The 21,983-nt window shown below is 41.5% G+C and overlaps 1 protein-coding gene across 1 annotated transcript in view; it reads left to right on the top strand.

Annotated features, from left to right (window-relative positions):
• Positions 1–21,983, top strand: part of PLPPR1 (phospholipid phosphatase related 1) — a 119,801-nt gene that overhangs the window by 39,239 nt on the left and 58,579 nt on the right. Inside the window, exon 2 of the mRNA XM_058823785.1 lies at positions 18,074–18,181. Within this exon, the coding sequence (XP_058679768.1) occupies positions 18,119–18,181 (63 nt within the window). The 5' untranslated portion in view covers positions 18,074–18,118. The remainder of the gene's footprint in view (positions 1–18,073; positions 18,182–21,983) is intronic.

Raw genomic sequence — 21,983 nt, 5'->3', positions numbered from 1 at the left:
ATGTCTTCCTTATGCAAATCCCAATAGTTTTGTTGCACTCATTCTGAAAATGTTTTTTTTCTGACAGGCCTCTGCTTGCTTTTGGTCCATGCAGAGATTGTATCCCTGTCAGTAGAATCAAACTGACCCGAGCTTTGTTAGATCCATTATTAGTCTGTGTTAACACACAGTTCACTCAGGGTTTAGCTACAAGACTTGGCTCCTGTCCTCAGCAAATATGTGCAGTTGGTTCCTGCAATGCCCTGGGTGCTCTTAATGTGATTTGAATTAGTGATATGGAAAAGTGGTGACTGACTGTTAGCAGTCACATGAATTTTTGAAAACAGCTTCTAGAACTTAATTTGTCTTCAGATTATTTTGCTGGGTGACCTGGACTGGCAACAATCTGCTAGATTATTCTAAGGAAAGCCATGTTCAGAGAAATGCAAATTTCTTTTGATCAGAGTTTATTCCAGCCTTACTTACCCTCAACAAGCAAACAGATCTGTAGGGAATTAGAGGCCTTGATTTTAAAGCCAGTCTGACTTTTGTGGCACATTGCTATCAGTCGTTCCTGTGGCCTTAAAGAAGGTGCAACCAAAGGCAATGCCAAAGACAGAAGTTGTGAATATCTTTGGTGGCTGACTGGTTCAGACTGCACAAACTTCAGAAGCTGAAGTTTTGTTCAAAGGAACACATCCTGCTGGTACCACTTGTGTTGATTTTTAGTGATGTTTTCACATAAGAATGATGAGCTAAAATTGTCTAAGGTCTGTGAGGAGCCCTTCTAAAAAAGTTCTATGTACTGAAAATGTTTTATTTTTGTCCCTTTATTTCTAGATAGTACAGATTAGGACTTCCTCTGAGGAGAATTCTGGACAGAGAGATACATAAATCAAATTGTCTTTTCCTGCCTGTTATGAAACCTTGCCTGATGATAAGGAACATGCTAGTTTAACAGTGGAATGAATTTTATTCCTCTGACAGCAATGTCTCGATAAAAGGAAAATAGGAAATCTCACCCAAGTGAAGTCACTGGCAGACACTGGCACCATGCAGACTGTTCAACTATTGGTGCAGAAGTCATGGAACTGCTTCTAACTACACCTTTAAGTTTTCTGATTTTCTGTAAGTCCTGCTATGTCCACAAATCATCACTGAGAGAGACTCAAAGATAATTTGAAAAAGCAGTGTCAAGTATTAGCTTGGGAGAGTGTATCTGCAGATGTTTTAAACTGGCTGTGGGGTTTATTTGCACCATGTGGAATCACAGAACTGTTACGGCTGGGAGGAGCTGTAAAGCTCAGGGACACCTTCCACTACCCCAGGCTGCTCAAAGCCCTGTCCAGCCTGGCCTTGGACACTTCTAGAGATGCTGAGTCCACAGCCTCTCTGAGCAGCCTGTGCTAGGGCCTCACAGAGAAGAATTTCTTCCTATTACCTAATCTAAACCTAAATCTACCCCCCTCTAGCTTCAAGCCATTGCCCCTTGTCCTGCCACTCCATGCCCTTGTGAAAATTCCCTCTCCAGCCTTCTTGTATCACTCCCTTTAAGCCATGAAAGGTCTGTCCAAAGCCTCTTCTTCTCCAGGCTGAAGAGGCACAGCTCTCTCAGTCTTTCTTCATAGGAGAGGAGCACCAGTGCTCTGATAAATGTAGTGGCCTCCTCTGGTCTCATTTCAACAGGCTGGGTGTGACAGTGTTCACAGGGGTTCTTGGATGAGGAGAGAGATGAGAATGTGGAATGTTCAGAAGGCTTGATTTATTATTTTATGATATATATATTACATTATAACTATACGAAAAAGAATAGAAGGAAAGGCTTCCTCTTAAGGCCAGCTAAGAATAGAAAAGAATGAATAATAAAGATCTGTGTCTCGGACAGAGAGTCCAAGCTATCTGGTCTGTGGTTGGCCATTAACTGTAAACATTCAAGATGGCCCAATCAAAAATCCACCTGATGCATTCCACAGCAGCAGATAACCATTGTTTACATTTTGTTTCTAAGGCCTCAGCTTCTCAGAAGGGAAAATCCTAAAGACAAGGATTTTCACAAAAAGATATCTGTGACAGCTGGGGATCCCAGAGCTGGACTTGTAATGTATGTGGATGTCTGTGATGAAAACCATACACAGAAGGTGTTGGTAGCCCTTTCAGTTTTCTGTGAGAGATGCTAACATGGTTACTTTCTAATTCTTTCTATATTTGCATGTCCACTGAGAGTGGAAGAGGTGTCAACTATGGCCTGTTCACTTGGGTTAAGAGGTGGGAAAAGGCTGTTAGTTTGTGTCTGTTAGCAAGCATTGCCCTCTCAGGTTATGCATGTTTGGTGTGCTTAACTAGATCATACAATCATTAAGGCTGGAAAAGATGTCACAATTCCAAGTACACTGAAATATTTCCAAAATTTTCCATGCTAGGAATGTGTGAAATATTAAATCTGATGCTTGTCCCAACTTCTCTTTCTTAGATTTCATCCTGCTACTTGTTATCACCAGCACCCTAAATACTTCAATTTCTCTTTTAGAAACTGTTGTTTGGTGTTTTGGAGCTCAAATATCTCTTTGCAAACAGCCCTGAAATGAAAAGATCCTTTTGGAAGTAACTCTCATCAGGACAAAGCTGCAAATTTAGACTTTCCAAATACTTGGAAAGCACTATAATATGTTCCTTATCATTTGGGAAGCTGACTGGGTTTAGCTGTCACAATCATTTTTTTATGAGCAAGTGCCTCCTGTTGTGATAGCTACTCTATTGCTTATCATGGGCCTCTTTAATGCCAATCATTATTAGTGAGAGCTTTTCTCCACGGCACCAAACTCAATACCGTGGATCTTCTCCTCCCCACTGTCATCCATCTCCCTGTCAGTTTCCTGCTGGCTTTTTTCCTTTGTGCCAGGATGTGCAAGGAGGTGGGATTTGGAAACACTCCAGTTTTGTTTGTAGGAGCAGGTAAAAATGCTCAGCTACTGCCTTCAGAGAGAGGTCCTCTGGGTCCAATTCCTGTTCATCAACACTGAGAGGGTGGTTGCACACTCATTAATACCAGATCAGTGCACTGTGCATTGCCAAGCAGTGGGAAATTTGGGTAAGGTGGGCCTGTGGCTGCTGAACACACTGAATGCACAGTCTGGCCTCTCTGTGGCTTTCTGTCAGCTGCAGGAGGACAGGCAGCACTTGGTTCAGAATGTGGCCTGCAAATGTAGTTAAGCAGTGATCTTCTTTTTAACAGTTCTAAATTACAGCTGTTCTTAGGGCCTGACCAATGCTTGGAGACACAGCTCTGGAACCTTGGATCCAGGGATTGGGAGGCTGGGAGCTGAATTTCCAGTAAAACTGAGACATAGTCTTAGCCGTAACTGAACTCTGTTATTTATGGAGGTGTTGTCCCTGCCTTTGGTGACTGTACAGTTAGATCACCAATGCTTTGAAGAACCCAGGCTTGACCATTTTTGTGGCATCTGTGCTCTCTGCAGGGATCATTAATGCATCCAACTGCAGGAGGAGCAGAAGCATCTCCCAGTGGATGTACTTGTCACTGGCAGAGCAGGGCAGCAACAAGGTCTGTGCTTGGACACTTGTAAATGATGAGCAGCTGGGACCAGCTGGGGATTAAAATGTTTCATGGGCCCCTCAGGTTCCTGGTCTGCAGAGTCTGGATGTCCTTTGTGGAGAAGTGGACACAGGCTAAAGCACCTTTTCGTTTTGGAGGAGTCAGGGTTAGTCTCTGCTCTGTTGGCCAAGGTGTCAGCTGCCACACAGGTGTTAGTTGTTCCTTTTCCACTGAAAATGGGAAGCAGATGCATAATGTTGGCTGTTAAACTGAGCTGTATTATGGGATTGTCGCCTGTTTTTATAGACTGAATAATACAGCACCTCATGATTCCACTGAAAGCTCTGAGAAGAAATGTGCAGTTCTTATCAACTCAATCCCTCAACACATAGTTGGGTCCAAAAGTTTATTTTCATTTTTACCTTGCGCAGACTTTTCTGCAAAGTTGATAAAGAATAGAAAAGCCAGGAACATCTGTAAGAGAGATGTCAGAAAACAGGTATACATGCTCTTGGAGTTATGACAATATCAGAGAGGAAGTGGAAGCTTATTCATGGAACTCCCTAAATGGTCATTTCCTTGTTTTTCATTGGAAAAGAAAGGCCACCTAGGGATGTGGGTTATACAGTGGAACCAACTCTTAGAATCCTGATTATTGCAAGATTCTCCTGGATATGGTCCAGGAAGTTGCAAACCTGGCAGAAAAAACACTGCTGTCCTGTGAAGAAACCAGATGTGCAGGGGAATAATGGTAAACAGGGCAAGAAACTTGCAAGCTGAAGGACAGAAAACAAGAGAGGAAAGATTAGATAGAGCATGCAGATTGGGAGAGAGTAAAATTTAAGATCAGTTTTGCAGCAAAATAAATTAAAAGTTCGGTGCATTATCAAAAAACCTGTAAGCAACTCCACTGTGAGACTGGGGAGCTGAGGTGGGAAGTTTTGAGTGCAGCACTGAGGAAATGCAGTGCCTCATCCAAGCTGTTGCCAAAGCAGTGGGGTGGACAGAGACCTATGGCTTAACCCATTCTTCACTTAGAAGAGAAGAAGTTCACAAGTTCTGCTGTTCCTGTTAAGGAATTGCTGAAATTCTTCATTGAGAATATTGGAGCACTCTTTGCTGCTGGAATAAAAGAAGAAAAATAAAGGTGCAATGAGAAATACAGAGTTGTCCCTTAGGAAACTACTGAGCTGACCCCAAAACTTTAGGCAGGCTTGCCTGTGAAATTGGGCCCTTGAAATAAAAATATGTGCTCTGAATGACTTCTTAAATGAAGTATTTGCCTTGCCATGGCTGGATGAGAAATGCTGTGCAAGCTTTCCCTGCAGCTGCTCAGTGGGTGACTATAAAAGCAGAGTTAGATGTATCCCCTGCAGCCACAAATCGTGGTTCTGAGGAGGCACATTGGCTTCTGCAAGTTTTAAAAGTAATATTAAAATGTGAGAGTTATGTTGAAAGAAAGGCCATGTGACAAAATAAAGCATATTTAGGTCAGGAGAGATTCTCAGGCTCTGTCTGTGGTCTGTTAAACCAGTGGTCTCCAAAGCAGGGTGCATGCACATCAAGGTGTGCATAAAACAGTCCCCTGAGGTGTGGAAAAATGTGGGTTTGTGCTATTTATAAATTTTAAAACTATGTTTATTTCATCTCTAGCTTACAGTTTTTTACTTTTTTCTGTATGTTTTACAAGTCGCATAATGTGTTAAGATGGTGGCACCTTGGAAAGGTGGGGTGGACATCTCAGATTTTTTTTCCCCTGGTGCTGTTTGCAATTGCAGAAGTTTGGGGATTGCTGTGGTAAACCACAGATGTAGCCAAGACCTGCATGCTGCACGTAGAACAGCTGTGGCGAACGGCCTTGCATCTAATTTTAGGACTTGGAAATATGTGAGCTACATAGCCTGAGGCAGAACCCTGGTAAGAAAAATAGGAGTCTTTGGGAGGAAAACAGATGATTATAGGCTAAAGAAAAAATCCTAGGGCTAGGAAGAGACAAAGAGGCTGTACAAAACTGCTGCCTTTGCAGCGTGCACACGAGGGGAGGGAGGTTGTGGCACCTTTGCTTGGCACAAAGGCTGTGGAGGGAGCGGAAGCAGCAGGGCAGTGCTTCAGAAATTATCATGCTGGGGTATTTGGAAGGGGAGATCAGCACAAGAAAATAAATAAAACCCAGTGCCCCCAGTCTCTCAGTCCCAGCCGACAGCCCATCTCTCGTCTTTCTGGGGCTCACACAAAATTTGATGCTTACAAAAACTGATGGATTAAAATGAAGAGGCTGGGGAAAGCCTGTGACTCTGGCAGTACTGGGAGTTCACCAGGAATTAAAGGGCCCAGAGCAGCTGCATAATGTTGTGTTTAAAAACCACTGGAGCGCAGATGCAGAGAGTGACACCTGCTCTTAGGACAGCTACCCTAAGGAGGCAGGAAGTGAAAGAGAATCAGGGGCTGAGGACTTGCTCATAGGAGGGAAAGAAGGGATGCACATACAAGATATATACAACTATAATCCATTCCAGGGTGCTGTATTTGCTGCAGTGTATAATCCATTCCAGTGCCATGGGTATTAATGATTTGGCATTTCCTGGCTTTTCTTTTCCCCGTTCCTGTTTTGTTTGTGCTGTCACATACGTGAACACAGTGGTGCAATGTTTTTTTATTATGTCAGTTATTTCATTGTGTCAGTTCTCATGGTTGAGGTGACGGGAGAAAAATATGAACTAAGGGAAGCAGAGAAAGAAGATCAAATTTGAAACTGCATTATCTGCAAATCAGAAAACAATTTTCTTTGTGAGAATATGTATATTTCATACTATTAATATTGATTGTGCTTAGTAGATTAGGGAATATAGTATTTCAATATGTTTTTTTTAATGTGTTTATGCATACCTAGAGAAATAACTCTTGTGCATTTATAAAATGTGATGTTTTGAGCACTAGAAGCAGTGACTGCACATACATCAGCCAAATCTAGAACTGCTTTCTGTGATAATCTGAGTTTTAACAGAGTTCATAAGTCCTTCAATGTTGTGAATGGGGTGACTGCACCTTTGTCTAATGCTGTCTTTGGGGTATTTTAAAAAAGCAGTGCATAAATTGGTGGCCCTTGGATGGGCAGAAAATATAAAATTTTTTGTAAAAAACAGTTTCCTCTATGCAAAAATGCTGTATGTATGTGTGATACGCAGCCTTATACCAATTTGCTGGAAGTAATTTTTCCATTTTTAAAGAGCTAATCAGTTAATTTTTGAAAATTAGAATAATGGTGTTTTAGAGGTGAGAGCTGTGCATCAGCAGTAGAGTGCTATTAAACAAGACATGATGTTCTGATGGTCTGCTTGGAAGGATGGCAGCAAACAGCACAGGACATGATGGTATATTTTATATGCCTCTGACAGCTTTTAGTGTTCAAATGACTGTTCAGTCATATTCTGACCAAGTCAGATTGCATGCAAAATTGTTCCCTTTAGTTTCAACCATAGTCTCTCATGCAATTTGCAGGCTCCAGTAGCATTTGAGTTTATATGAATTTGTATGAGCACACACTCATGCTGGTGTGTAAGTGTCCACAAAATACTACTGGCTCACTTTCTGTATAGAGTTGACCTGAAATGACCTGAAATGGTCATGTCTCATGATGTAGGTACGTCTCATTAAAACTCTTACAGAATGTCATTTCAGTAACATCACACTCTTAGAAGTAGCATTAAGGTCTCAGCTACAGGAAATTGAGAATTTGTCCTTGTGGGCTGAGCCACTTTAAATTTAACAGCTCAGTTGTTTGTGTAGGCTGTATTGGCTTTAAAAATCAAATGCCCAATATCCCAAACAATGTCTGTGTGAGCTTCTCTGAGGCCTCTGTAGGTGTCACAAGACAAAATTGCACAGGGAAGAGCACAGACCTCAAAGAATACCAAGGCTTGGCCCTAATGAGGAGCTTAAATCCATAGAAGCGTTTGCAACAGCCTTGCTGGATTCGTAGGTGAAAAACCATGTTTTTCAGTCTATCAAAACCTAGGGCATCCTTATCCATCAAAACAGGTTTGTGGCCTTGCAGCCAGACAAATGCTGTTGCCTTTTCTAGTAGGAGCACAGGTTCTGAAATAATTCTGCACGGATAAGGGTTTGTCAGACTTTGGCTGTCAGGGCTTGCCCAAAGCTTTGTTCTGCTCTTTTAACTCTTACAGCAGTTGTCTGAAGGAGTGGCATTACCTGATCAGTTTTAGCTTTAGCTTGCTTTTATATTGTTGTGTAATTTAGTGCCTATTTTTATAATGATCCTCATCAGTTTCTCTGACTATTGAGTAGAACAAACAAGTCTCTATTCTTTTAAAAATGAACTGTGTGAATGGCAGCATGGGAAACAGTGGGCATGGCACAATAGCGGAGGCCTGAAATCTATTGAATATAGGGTGGTACCAGAGCCAATCAATCTATCCCACCCACCAAAGAGGTGTTGAGTGCACTAAAGAGGAACAAACTCTCACCATCAGCCCTGGTGCTTTTCTCTTGGAGAAAACCTGTGCCATGACCCTCTCTCCTCCTCCAGACTAAGCAGGATTCACAGAGGAGTCTGTGGCTAGCATAACAGTACAGAGAAGGGAGAGGTATTACAAGGTCTGTAAATTCAGAAATGTTTTTGTTATAGTTGGCTGTATTTTTTATAGTAATAAATAGATTTGGAATAATAAGTAGTTCTTTTCTTTTAAAATGTAGTAGTGTAACATTAGGTTCTTAAATTCTTGGCTTTCCATCCAGGGAGTGTTTATGAGGCCCACATAAACTGCATGAGCTGTGCTCAGTACTGTCCTTACAAGTGGGCAAATTTGGGATATGGGGATTATACTTGATGGGGATTATACTTCCCTTGGCTGCATAATGGACACAGATAAAGAAAAGAGGAAAGCAAAAAAATTGTTTTTCATTTCTATTAAGGAGAGCTTCTGCCAAGGTGTTTTTTATGAGGGAAAAGAGCAGGAATGCTAGAAATCCATTGTCTGTCTTGGCAAGGGATGAAGGTGGAGTTTTATTAACCAAGTGAAGCAACAAAAGATCCACATGAGATTGAGCTTGCTGCTGGGTTTTCCAGAGTCTGTGCAGTCCTTGTGTGTCCCTGACAGCTCCACTGCCAATGTGAATTCCAGAATGCAAGAGGAGCAGGAGGCCCTGCCCCTGGACCTCATCGCCAAAGGCTACACTGTGGAGAGGCAGTTGTTTGTTTACTTTCATAATATTACAGCTTGCAATCAATACTCACACAGTTTGCTGAGCCCTGAGGGGACAAAATGAATGGGTTTTTTCTTTCTATCTGGAGTCCACTCGCTTGTGCCTGTTACATGACCAGTTTTTAAACCAGCTCACTATGATTTTGAGAGGAAATTTCCAATGCAGAATTCATCCCCTGGAAAAAAAAAATCAGAAATAAATACAACCACGTTAATCACCTGATTTTCATCCCCTTACCCTGTCTAGCATTGCTGTGCTCTGCTCCTTCCCATGCTCATTTCAACATTTCTGCCTGTGACCTGTGTGAACACCCCTCTACTGAGACCTGTGTGAACACCCCCCCAAAGTGTTGGCTTCCTAAGCTGTCATAGAAGGGCAGTGGGAGGAAAGGGGTTTGGGAATTTACTCACAGATGTCCATCTGAAGCCTGAGAGTAGCTGGCACTTTGCACAAGCTTCATCCCTGCACTTAAATGAGTGGATCAGCAGCTTGCTTGGGCTTAGGCTCAGCAGATGTGGCATACAAAAGCACCATGCAGCACATATTTTTGAAATACGTTTTTAATATTCGGTCGGCATTCCCAAAATTAGGTCTGTGCAGAGCTGTGAAGCTCCATTATAAATGAAAATATTTCTCATTCTTGCTAACACATAAGCAGCCAATTGGTTTTTTTAATAGCCCAATAGGTTTCAGTCGAACAGTTGGCTAAGGTTTTGTAAAGAAAAAAAGAAAACCAGTTTTCTGGAGTAAAGTACAAATTTATGAATGAAGAAAATGTCTTTGAATATTTTTTTCTTATGATACAGTATTTTAATAATTTTAAAATAACATTAAATTATCTTTGGCAAAACGCTGCTGCTTTTGGGAGGGTGAGGGTAGAGTGTTTTCCAGAGTCTATTTTAGTGATAGACAAAATTTTCAGTCCTGTGCTTTTACCTCACAGGGAAAAGCTGTGGTCTGTTTTACTCTCCTACCCGCCATCCCATAGGAGTTTTCGTGTAGTTCATTCAATTTTCCTCTCATCTGCACCATTCTACTGTTACCTGCTGTATTCTTGAAGTTTTCTTTTGCTTTCTTCTTTTTCTTCAATATTGGTCTCCCTCCTTTTTCACCAGTTTAGAGCCTGAGGTGGAGGCTGCTGGTTTTCTCCTCTTGAAATTGTTCAATTTCCTCAATGCCTGTTGGTCCTTTGCATGGGGACTCACCAAACAGAATTGAACTAGTTTCAGAGGGTAAAATTTGGTCACAAGCCCTTCATGATAGTATCCCAAGTACCTTGGGGATTTTCGGTTTCCAGCCAGAACCTTGCAAGCCTATAGGTGCAAATCAGAAATGGTGTTGATTTTTTTTTTTGGTGAGTTATACAAAGGAGACGGTCCATGTAGAACTATCGTGGAATAGTTTACAGATGGTGATTTAGCATAAACAGAGTAGCTGTATCTCAAGCCCATGACTAATTAACTCAATGAGTTGCAGTTCTGGATCTCAGCTATGTTACTTTTGGAATGATATCCCGCTACATTTCCATTACACTGATCATGCAATTTACCTCTGTAATTCAGAATCCTTTATGTACAGGAAGAGTTACATTATTGCTGACCACACCTGCAATTTTATTGCTTTAAATACCCTTAGAGGTGGATGGAGTTTTAACCAGTCAGAAGTAAAAGAAACAACCTGAAACGTGCCTTTTGTTTGTTCAGAAAAGATCGCAAGGTGATGGGTCTAAATAAAGGTGACGTGACTTCAGGTGGGATGGGTGGAGGCCAGAAATAGTCTTTCTTCTTCCCACAAGGGTTTCATTTAGATTCACTTTAAAGTTTGAAAGGCTGAAATGAGACCTAGAGCAGTTAGGGTATTTTTTTTTTTGTTGGGTTTTTTTTTTTTTTTTTTTTTTTTTTTTTTTACCTAAAGGACAGTTAGGAGCAGGACAGTGTTGTAATTGCATAGATAAACTTAGTGGTTTTTTTTTTTTTTTTTTTCTGGAGACTGCTTGTTATTTTCTTAAAAAATTCCCTAATGAAATTAGTCAGATTCCTTCTTCATTTATCATGTGCCCCTAATCCTTTTGCAAAAAAAGAGAGGAGCATTGTCAGCTACATCAGGTAAAACCTTTTATTCATGCGGTTTTGCTGATGTGACACCACATTCCAGTGCATTTCATTCAAAACAACATCAAGTAAGTGATACAGTGAAAAATTTCAAAAAGAATTCAGTGTCTCACCAAATAGAGCAGACCAACCATGATGATGGTTCCAGACCTGCTGGACAAGGAGAGGTCCATGGGTTTGAGAGGGTTCAGAACTGGGCTTGTGGCCATTTTGTTTGGCTTTCTGGATATTAGCATGCACATACCTGCTATTCACTCAGATATGTTTGGGTTCTCTTTGACATCTATAAAATTCTGGCCAAGTGGTATAAATGAAAATTCTATTGGCAGAAGCTGTGGCATTGAAATGTCACTTTCCTCCCCTCACTAAGATGTTGTTAGAGGCCCTCTGCTGTGCTGACATAACACTTGAACTCTCTTGAAGATATAAGTGGTGCAGAACCCTTATCAGTCTGCCTATCCATGGACTTTGTACTGTTATTTGCCACTCAGTCATGGGATATTTTCTACATGAAGCTGGTAACAAGGGAAAACAACCCTAACAACCCTTGAAATCTGAGGCATCACTTTCTTCCAGGTATCAAAATCTGCTTTGACACCAGGGATTCAGCAACACATTTTTAAAATAATGAATTTAGGAATCAAAATAGTTATTAATGTAGCTTTTTTCATAACCAGATGGGCTATCTACTAACAGAAATAATTTCAGATGTGCTGTGAACTCTATTACTTATGTATCACTGTTCTGTGTCAAGTGCTGAATGTGTAGATGTGACTTCTGCTAGCAGAAAAGAGTCAGAATTCTCATCAGAGAAAGAAAAAATTTTCTGCTTTAAATGCTGCAAAATATTTTTTATGTATTGGTGAACATGTGTGGATTTATTTTGCATATTGTTTTTATTCCTTTTTTTGGCTGCTATTAGTGATATGTAATTAGTTTTTTGGCCAGGAGCCTGTGGAGACACCTGTAAGGAGCATTTTCACTGACAGGGCAATTTATTTGAATGGCATACCTATTGAATGGTATTGTTCTCCTGGCAGAAACCAGGAGAGTTGATAATAAATTGTATTCTGGGGTGAGATCTATATTCAGTAAACTGAGCTTCTGCTTTGCCAGTTCAGTTCCCCTTTTCAGTGTTCTGGCAAAGTGGGACATTGTGCTGCTCACACAGGACTGCCCTTGGAGACAGCCACAAGCCGAAGCCTGAAGCTGCTGAACATAACATTTGTGTGTTTGTTTATTGCCACTAGACAACTTCACATTTAACAGCTAAAGATCAAGCATGACTCAGACACTCAGGTTTGGACAGGCATTTTCTCCAGTCTCACACCATGTTACTGGTTTAGTGGCTGTGGTGTTGGTGTCCCTGTGCCTCTCAGTTCACAGGAAATGGGTTAAGAGTTCTTTGATGATATAAGTGTCTTCCCTTTTTCCCAAGCCCCATTGTGTGTAGGGCACATTTCCTCAAGGGCAACATAATCCAAAGGATAACTTTCTCCTTGGCAGGTTGTCTTGGTTTGGAAAGACAGGAGCCTGCTGAGGAAGGCAGGAGCCTCCCCTGAAATGGAGAATGTAAACCCTCCCCACCCCTTCAAATTGCTATAAATTTTAAATTAAGGGGCTCTCAGGCAAAAATATGGGAGTAGGAAATAGCAGTTCTTTAATAGGGAAGAAAAATAAAAGGATAAAATAAACAATGTAGTACACTAAAACAACACTGACAGAGTCAGAACCCAACCTGACACCCTGTGGGTTGTTGGTAGCAGTCCAACTGGAAATGTGGCTTCAGCCCTCCTGGAGTGTCAGGTGTGATTCTATTGGAGCAGGATTCTGTAGAGAAGGATGTATTCTTCCTCCGAACATCCAGTGGAAGAAGAGACAGCTGCTGTTCCTCTGGGAAATCCAGTGGAGAACCCATGCTGGTGTTTCAGAACCTTCAGATTATATCTGGGTAGCAATGCTTGGCTCCTCCCTCTGGGCAGAGCATCTCACAATGGGATGCTGTAGTTGTTATCAGTCATGCAATGACATTCAATAGCCTGGTATCAGCAATGTCCCCTCTGGAGGGAGGAGTGTTTGTGATCACTCAAAGAGAGAGATAAGGCATACTGCCCACTTGACAAAGGTTATCTGCCATACAGATGGTAATAGATAGAATACATCTTGCCTTGCAATTTTCAACACAGGGAAAAATTAGTGCGTTGTGAGCCACTGAGGTAACAGAGTGCCAGTTGTCTGTACCTTGTAATTGTTGCAACCATTGTTATTTTCTTAGTTTTATTGTTTTCAGGCAAGCGGTCTGCTTTGTGTTTGGGTGCAAGGCTGGCAAGCAGATGTTATGCCACAAAGCCATTTGTGCTTTTTGTCATGTGGTTTGGCTTTTGAAGTGATTCATGCCACCACTGTGGTTTCAATTACTTTGAGAACAGTAACATCTGTACTTGGAATTTACTGACTGCCTTTTGCAGTAAAATCTTACGTTTTATTCCTTCGGCCCTTTTTTGTGCATCAGTTCGATTTATGTGGAAGAGAGCTCTGGGGAAGGCATTTTAACCCTCTGTTTTTCTGTTGCAACATGTTCAGAACTGCAGGCATGCTTATGGAGAGCTTGCACAGGGATAATGTGGAGCCTTTGGACATGGCAGGTGAAATTACAAAGAGAAAACGTGAGGCTGTCACATCTCGGGGCGTGTTTGATCAACCCTCGTTTTGTAACGTTGCACTGTGTGTTCTGCTGGCTCCAGCAGCAAGCAGTCAGGAAAACCTGTATTCCTGAAATGTTCAATTTCTTGTGCAGGAATTAGCAAGCACATTTGAAGTGCAGAGATTGTGTTGTCAAGTGGACAGAGCGCCTGACAGGAGTCTGAGAAGAATTGTCTTTCTTCAGCCTGTACATTGAGTCATTCTGTGATGTTTGGCAAATTGCTTCAACTGTTTCCCCCCACAGGAAATAGAGGACCCCCCTTTACAGTGAGATCTGTAAAGTATAATAGTGATTATAGTATAATATATAGTGATTATAATATAGTATAATATATAGTGATTATAAAGATACAGTTCTTTGCCAAAGCCTAGATAATCATTGTTAGCAGCAGTATTATTTTTAATTTGTTTCCTTAACTGAACAGGGGTTTGACATAAGCAATTTGTGTTTCATTTGGGCAAAATGATCGTTGATGTAATGGTGCAGAGGTTTTGATGATTTTTTTTACTTGTAGACAGAATTAATCTTTTAATGAGAGTAAAGATCTTTTTAATTTGAAGCCAATTGCCAGCAGAGGTCTGCATATTGCTACCGTAAGGTTTAAGTAATTTGCATAAGGAAATACTGATGTATTTCAAGTATCTTTTACATTGTTACAGAAATACTTGGTGTTCCTTCTAACATAATATTTACACCTTGTTTTGGAAGCATGTTAGCTGCTGCTGAAACGATCATGAAACTAAGAGACAGAAATCCATTTTTTTTGTGTTTGCATCACATCCTGGTACCAAATGAGCAGTGGTTACCCTCCTCACCTCTTTCCTGGTCAGGAAGATTTGGGATTCTCCTGTGAGGTGGTATCCCACATGTGCCAGTGGCTTTGCTGCTGTGGTTTGTGTAGCAACTCCTGGATTTCAGGCTGGTGGTCTCTGACCTACAGCAAAACAAACAAGCATTGATTCTGCTTAACTGAAATGCAGTTAAAAACTGTGATGAACAGGGCCTGTTAGCATGTCTGGGTTTGAGGATTCTCCACAGAAACCCAGACATCCACTGTGGCAATGTGTGAAATACATTGTTCATCTTCTCTTCCTTCCAATGGAGGACATGGCTTAAAAAACATAGGTTTGACCATAGGGTCTCCAGAGGAATAAACCACAATTAACTGTTTTGATGACTGATCACACAGAACAGCGGCTGAATGTGCTGTGGCTGCTGCAGGAACTCACACTGTAAAGACTCAGTGAATGCTGATTTATCCTAGATATGTCCTTGCTGTCTGCCACATGCTCACATAAAGGGCTTTAGAATATACATGAATGGGGCATTCTGAAACCCATTCCCCTGGACAGACCCTTGAAGCAAGAAAAATCTCTTCAGCTTGAATTCTCTTTTTCTTTGCTGTCTTTTTCATTCAGCTTTCAATTAACTTATTTATATTCTCTGCCTCCGCTTGCTCTCCCAGGAGATGCCAGGCAATGACCTCCTGTGCTGTAGATATGGGGCTTTCTGAAAATGCACAGGTGAGGTACATTGAACAAGATGAGAGCTAATTTTAATTAATTCACAAATATATATGGCATCCTACAATTACATATATTGTTTTAAGAGTGGAAGCATCTCATAATACCAAAGCTTCAGATTATTAATAATATCTCTACAGTGAATTCTAATTAGTTAGAGTAGGTTTGACCAGTTCTACTCTCATGCTGTGATAACATACCAGGCCTGAAAAGGTCACAGCTAGTGGGATCCAAAAAGACTCTTACAGTTTCCCTCACATGAGTTCCTTAGGAATTCAGTCAAATTGATAAAAACAGAAATAATAAATGGAGAAAGTTGATGCTGATATTATAGCTTTTATTTGCCATTGCTTTGGTCAGAGACTTTGGACTCCAAAAGTTTGTTCAGTGTGAAAAGGTCTGCCTGGATTAGAAAACAAGATTTTTACCACAATTTCTTTTACACCTTATTATGTAAGAGAGAACTCAGTTTTGCTCAAAGGACCATAATAAGGTGTAAAATAAATTTTGGTGAAAATCTTGAGTTCTCTCTGGCTGCTCTGCAGGCTGAAGCATCTGGGGTTTGCTGTAATCTGTGTTTTGCTGTCAGTATCCCTAGAGGGCTCATTGCCAGCTGAAGAGAGACAAAAGATGATGCTCCCACCGGGACTGCACCTTTGTTTCCCTTTACTCTTTTGTCAAGTAAACCTGATAAAAAGACCAAGCACTGGTAGCTGAGGGTTTTCCCACAATCTGGGAATTAGCTGATCATGCAACAATTTGGTCTCTTCCTACTTCAGCCTGACACAAATGTGTCATCACACAGGAGAGAAGCTGGCATGCAAAATGCTTTCCCATAGCCAGTGCAGTTTTTTTAAACCAGTGGTGCACAATAAACTTAAAGGAACAGCCATGGTGATAAACATCTGTGAAATCAGGGGTCCCCTAGTGTTAAATCAGGCAGTTTTATATGACTGTGAACCCTCAGTTTCTTTGCCAGTTTTTTCAGTTGCTTTCAGTCATCTGTTGTGAATGGTATTTAAATTCTTGGATTGCCTTGCAACCCTCTGTTTTGGTTAGGAACACACATGAGCTGCAACTGAAGGCATAGCTTGGGGTTACAGTATTGTATATGGAAAATCCTGGTTATTTCTAACCTTAGTCTGGTTAACCTTAGTCTAACCTTAGAAAAGTTTCATTGAATAAGGCTCTGTAGGCTGCTCTGACTCTTTAACCTGCTGTTCCACCAGGTTCTATGTTTGCCAAGGCACGGGGCACAAGAGCTGGAGGTATTAAAAGTTCTGTTATAAAATGAGCTGCTGATTTATTAATTTTTTCCCAGGGTCCAAATGCGGTTGGATTACCTTGTCTTTTTTAAAGCAATGACACTAACCTCTGAGATAAACCCCATTTTATTTAATATGTAAAGTTGAAGTCTGTTTGGAAAATGAGGTGTTTTGAGAATATTTGTATTTTAGAATTGGATACAGTGTAAGATGGAGCGTCTGAGGTACATCACAGGTGCCATTCCTGCCTGTTTTGTTTGCCCTGAAACTGTATTTCTCAATGCTTAGCAGTTGAGAAGCTCTTCTTGACACAGAATGTGGCCTCTCTGGAGTCACAGTAGCTTTGCTGTGCCTAAATCCACTATATACATTGTGTATTTTCCATCTGTGGGTCAAGCTGTGAGGAGCTGAGATCAGGAACACCTTAAGCAGTTCACAGGTGGTGAGACAAGTGCCTGCATTGTGGTGCAGGTGGCAAGCACTGGCAGCTGATCCAGCTCTTCCACCCTGTCCTCAGGTGAGCTCCCTTGTGCTGACCATGGCATTTCTCCCAGTAGCCCTGCTGAGAGCTGGTGACAAGTCACTGACCTCTCTGTGAACCTCACAGGCTCCATGTGCCAAGGCCTGAATTGCCACTCAGGTGCCAGTGAGGTCAGAGAGTCACAGGAGGATGCTGTGCAAAGCACCCTCTGCAAAATACATCAGTTCCATCTCCCTCCTCCTGCCTGGCCCTGACGCATGGAGGAGCTTGGCATCAGGGCAGAGTTTCTGTGTGAGTGTTGCAAGTGAGGCTGGACCCACCTGAACCTGTGATGCTGTTTATTGTGCTTGGGCCAAATTGGTAGCAGAGGATTTTGATTCTCTCCTGTGTCTCATGCTTTGTGCAATCCTGCACCTGGCAGCTCTGGGCTTTTCCAGCTCCCCTCCTACTCTGTGTCTCCCTGTACAGGCTTTTAAACCAGATTTAGCTTCTTGATTTGTTGCCTCATGCATGCAGAAAAAGACAGACACTGTCTGTAAAATTTGTGTTAGTCTTCTTTTCTCTGTTTCTTCTACTTTTCATGCAAAAATAGTGTCTTAGCTCAGTGTTATAGGGTCATGTTAATTAAGATAGCCGGTAGCCTGAAGAAACGCTAAGTGGGTAGATTTTGATGTGTTAATGTATGAATTGATATCAGGACAGAAAAGCTCTGCAGAAAAAGCCCAGGTCTTCATTGCATTTGCTTGTTATGGGGAGAGAGGTTTTGTGCATAACACATGCTGTCATCTTGAGCAGATTTATACAGATAAACATTCTGATCATGTGTACAGTCAGTGTACTGTAAGCATATCTGTCAAAGTGCAAGTTTAAAAGTCAATTACCAAAATCTCCTGGTTTAAAACACACTGTAGGCAGGTCAGTGGGCTGAAAAATGTGATTTTACAATTCAGAAGAAGAATCTTTTGCTTGGGAGTAGATTGTATTTAAGGAAAACTATTGTATTCCTTATCACCCTTGGCTCTGTATATGATGTATCTTGTAACCTCTGTCTGTCTATTCTATTGTGTTGTAAGGGTAGAGCTTTCTCAGGGTGTTTTGTACACAGGTAGACCTTGAAGTTCTTACTAGACTGTGTCCTTGGTCTGTTAGGTCAGTGCTCTATGTTATGAACCTAATTTTGGAGCTTGCAAAAACGTGAAATATACTGAAATACCTCTGTCTTTTTCTTTTTCAGGATATAAAGTTTTGAACAGTGCCTCCCCAAGAAGTGTGATGAGAAATGGCTTTAGGAAACAATACCCAGAGAAGTTATTCCATCATCCCCTGCTTCATCTTTGTTGAGGTGAGTGCAGCATTCAGCTGCCAGGCCACCACAGAAGGCAGCTCTTCCCTGCAGGAATCAAGTAATTTGTTAGCAATTTCATTTGTAGCAAAGGATGCTGTCTTAGTTGATCACATAGATGTCCATGCTCATACTTGGTGCCATCAGATCCCCCTGAAAAAGTCCTGCATGAGTTACCCAGATCTCAGGCACAAGCATGCAAGAACAGGCAGAGGCAGGGTGTATCCAAGACTTCTCTGTCTGGTTTTCTGGCTAGTCCTGTGGTGGGCAGTAGCTGCAGGTGATTGCCCATCCTCCTCAGACCTCTCTCCATCTTGGTGCTGCACAGGGACTAAAACTTATTCAAGGAAATTTCTGATCTCACAGTCGGATGGTTCATGGGCTTGGGAAGCAACACTCAGCTCTGATTTCAGTTCAGGTGGAACATAAAATGTAGATGAGGCATGCCTGACCTTTAAGTGTGATGAAGAAGCTTGGCTGGCACAAAGGGCTGAGAATTGTCCAGCAGTGAATCTACAGTTCATGCTCCATGTCTTCATTAAAAGCAGTTGGTGTGGTGGGATTTTTATTTATTATTTTATTATTTTAATCCATACAGATGGTAGTTTGTGGTTCTTATTTTACTTAGCCTAATACTGATAGACTGGGCAACATTCATTATTCAAATCCATGATTGTTCAGCTGGTGCTTATAAGGCAGTTTTCCTGGCAAGGAAAGTGACTCTGTGTTTCCAGTGAGGATTAAAGCTTCCATCAGATTTAGATGGCAAAAAGGAGATAACTGCCTGTGAATAACCACCTTCAGAACCACCTGTCTGATGTAGCTTGGATGGAATGCTCACCCTTTGGCCCAAGTTCTGAGGTCCCTTGAGCCCTTCCATAAGAGAGGTGCCCAGAACTGTCAAAGGATTAATTGTTGTTCTGATGGAGACAATGGGCCACTGCTTTATTCTAATAGCTAGAGAAAGAAAGGGTAAAACTGAGTGAAAAGCAGAAATGAGGTCAGAAAAACACCCTAAAAAAACAATCAGAAATGGGATATCTCAAATTTATTGCTTAAACAAGCAGCTCTGAAGACTTTTAGTCCTCTAAAGAATTGAATGATGGGCCTGGTTGGCAGCTTGTGACAGTGACATAAATTGTTCCTCCTGTAGATAAGACTGTCATGAGGATTTTTTGTCCCATAAATGTACATTGCTTGTCCTTTCACATAGTTGATTTGCTGATTAAAACACAACATTAAATTAAAAATCAGTCAAAACCAGAGAGGTAGTGTCTGAAACTATGTTCTCTCTACTGCATTCTTCCCCTCTTTGTCCACAGTACAGATTTTTAATGCAGCACTACTGGGACTACAAATTCATAGGCTTGTGTCAAGCACTGTAGCATTAAACAACAGGAAATCTAATTTCCTGCTGGGAGTGCAGAGATGATTGATAGTAGCCATTCCATCTGAAAAGTCCCTGTAAATCTTAAGGCACACTGGAGATGTTCTTTTCCCACTGCTGTGCTTTTGAGACTAAAGTAAAGTGGTTTTTTTTTTTTCCTTTTTTCCAGAGGAGGTGCCCTAGACACCAAGCCCTGTGCTGGATTACCTGGGTTAGGACAGACCCTATTTTTGTTGCTTTGAAGCAACCATGAGAATTGATTAGCAGTGTGACACCTTGCTGTTGCTGTGAAAAGCAGAACAGCTAAAAATAATGTTGCCTGCTTTCCTGACAATATTTTTCTGTGGGAGAAAAATCCAGCAGCAGCCATGCTAGCTGAACATAATAGGAAAAGAAATTTTACTGATTTTTTTTTATTTTTCAGTAAAAATTTATCATAGGCCTGTTCCCCAGGCCTATGTCTCCTCCACTGTAGTCTTGTCCTCTGATTAAAAGTTTTGAGTCATTTGCTCTTAAGAAAATAGTGCTGAGCCGTGATTGTCATGTCAGATGCCCTGCCAGTAGCTATTTGGTAACTGCCTGCTCTGCAGTGTGCCTTCATGAAATTGTAGGGGCAGAGGTAGAAATGAGGTGACACAAGGAGTTTGGGCACTTTAAATACCATCATGCTTCAGTCTGTACAAATATGACACAGCTTCAGCCGCTATTCTAATTTCCATTTAATTTTCCTCCCACTGAACTAACTTGTAGCAGTTAGTTATTATGGAACCTGACCTGAAGATGAATGGCTCATTATAAAAACTTAAACCCTGTGCCTGACTCTACAAATTCCTTTTTATGTTCAAAATATGAAAGTTTTAATAATAAGGAGATAACATGTGATGTGTAATCTGAAATGGCAGAAATGTTTAATCAACATTTTCATTCCCTAATTGGAAATACAATGTCACATTATGAGTGGATTTAAAGGCTAAATAGGGAATCATTAAACTAATTTTGATCCACTTATCAAATCTGAGTCCGTCTCCCAAATAATGCAGGCAGCTTTCTGGATGATTCTTTATTATATTATAAGAGGTGTCATTACAGTCTGACATTTGCCACCAAACGTTTGTGAAGATTTGGTGCAGTACATTTTGTTAAACATGTAAACAATTAACTAGGATATGCAGGAGACTGAGGTTCTCCTTTTCCCTACCCTCCTTTGCAGGCAGCATACTGAAAGAAGCCTTCAGGAGGCTCGGTTTGCATTAGACAGAGGTTAAATAGTAGTGCAAACATCCCCCTCTCCACAGGCCCCAGAGCCCTCTGGAGTCAGGGATGGAGCCAGAGATGCTTTTGATATGCCCTGGGTTTGTCCCAACAAATGCCAGTGGTGCACAGCAGCCTGTGTGAGGGTTTGTTGCCGGCCATATTTTGTGGATAAAAGAAGAAAACCCCACAACTTTGTAAAAGTTGTAAAGCTTAGTGTGTTTATTACAGCACTGGATGCATGCGGAGATTGCTCTCCTCAAAAAAGGCATGTGTGCCTCTGAGAACTTCAGGTATCTTTTTATCTCTCTCTCAAATGCATATGCATACAGTTTCACAATAGGTTCATACATATTAATTCTTATGGACTCTGTGTGACATTTATCGCCAGTTCCTCCTTATCAAAAAAATTCCTGGATCAGGGCAGCCTGCCCTTGAATCGTTTCTGGTTTTTTTCTCTGTCTCCCTCTGTCTGCTCACTATCTCTGTCCTGCAGTTTTCCCTTCAGCTTTGGCCTTACAGATTTTTCACCCTTCCTAGACATTTCACCTAATTCAAAATGGATTTTTACTCTGGGGGGATTTTTCACTCTGTCTCAGCCAGGACTGGTCACTGGAGTGGTCTCATGGATGGCAGGCAAGCATGAGAGGAAGGAGGAGAGGCAGCGTCTGGGATGGCAGGAAGAAAATTATCCCATTCTTCCTTTCCCACTTATGGTGGCCAAAGCTCTTTGTGGGGCATCTCCTCCCTCCTTCACCTGCTGGGACAGGGCAATGTCAAAAGCACCTGTACCAACATTTCAGCACAGCTGTGCCATTGTTTTGCTACCCTATTGATCCAGGGAGTGCTGCATTCCATCATTCCATGGAAGGATGTGTGCTGGTTGAAGGTGAGGAAAGGTACAATCACACCTGGCAGATGCATTTTTTACATGAAAGTACAGCCAGATTTCTGCAGGTGAGGAATAAATTGTCAGAATGACTAAATTTCCTGAGGTCTGGGCAGTGCCAGGGATGGAAATGGGAGAAGTGCAATGCCAGTCAAATCCCAGTCCTCCTCCTGTGGGACTGGTGAGCTGCTCTGAGGCCTTCATCCAGCAATGTTTTCCGTGCTCTGTGCTCTTGCCCTCTCTTTGTTCATCTCATTTTGGCAATCAGGTTTCCA

Source organism: Ammospiza caudacuta, chromosome Z (genome assembly GCF_027887145.1).
Source record: "Ammospiza caudacuta isolate bAmmCau1 chromosome Z, bAmmCau1.pri, whole genome shotgun sequence".
Lineage (NCBI taxonomy): Eukaryota > Metazoa > Chordata > Aves > Passeriformes > Passerellidae > Ammospiza > Ammospiza caudacuta.
This window is presented reverse-complemented; position numbering and strand designations above follow the sequence as displayed.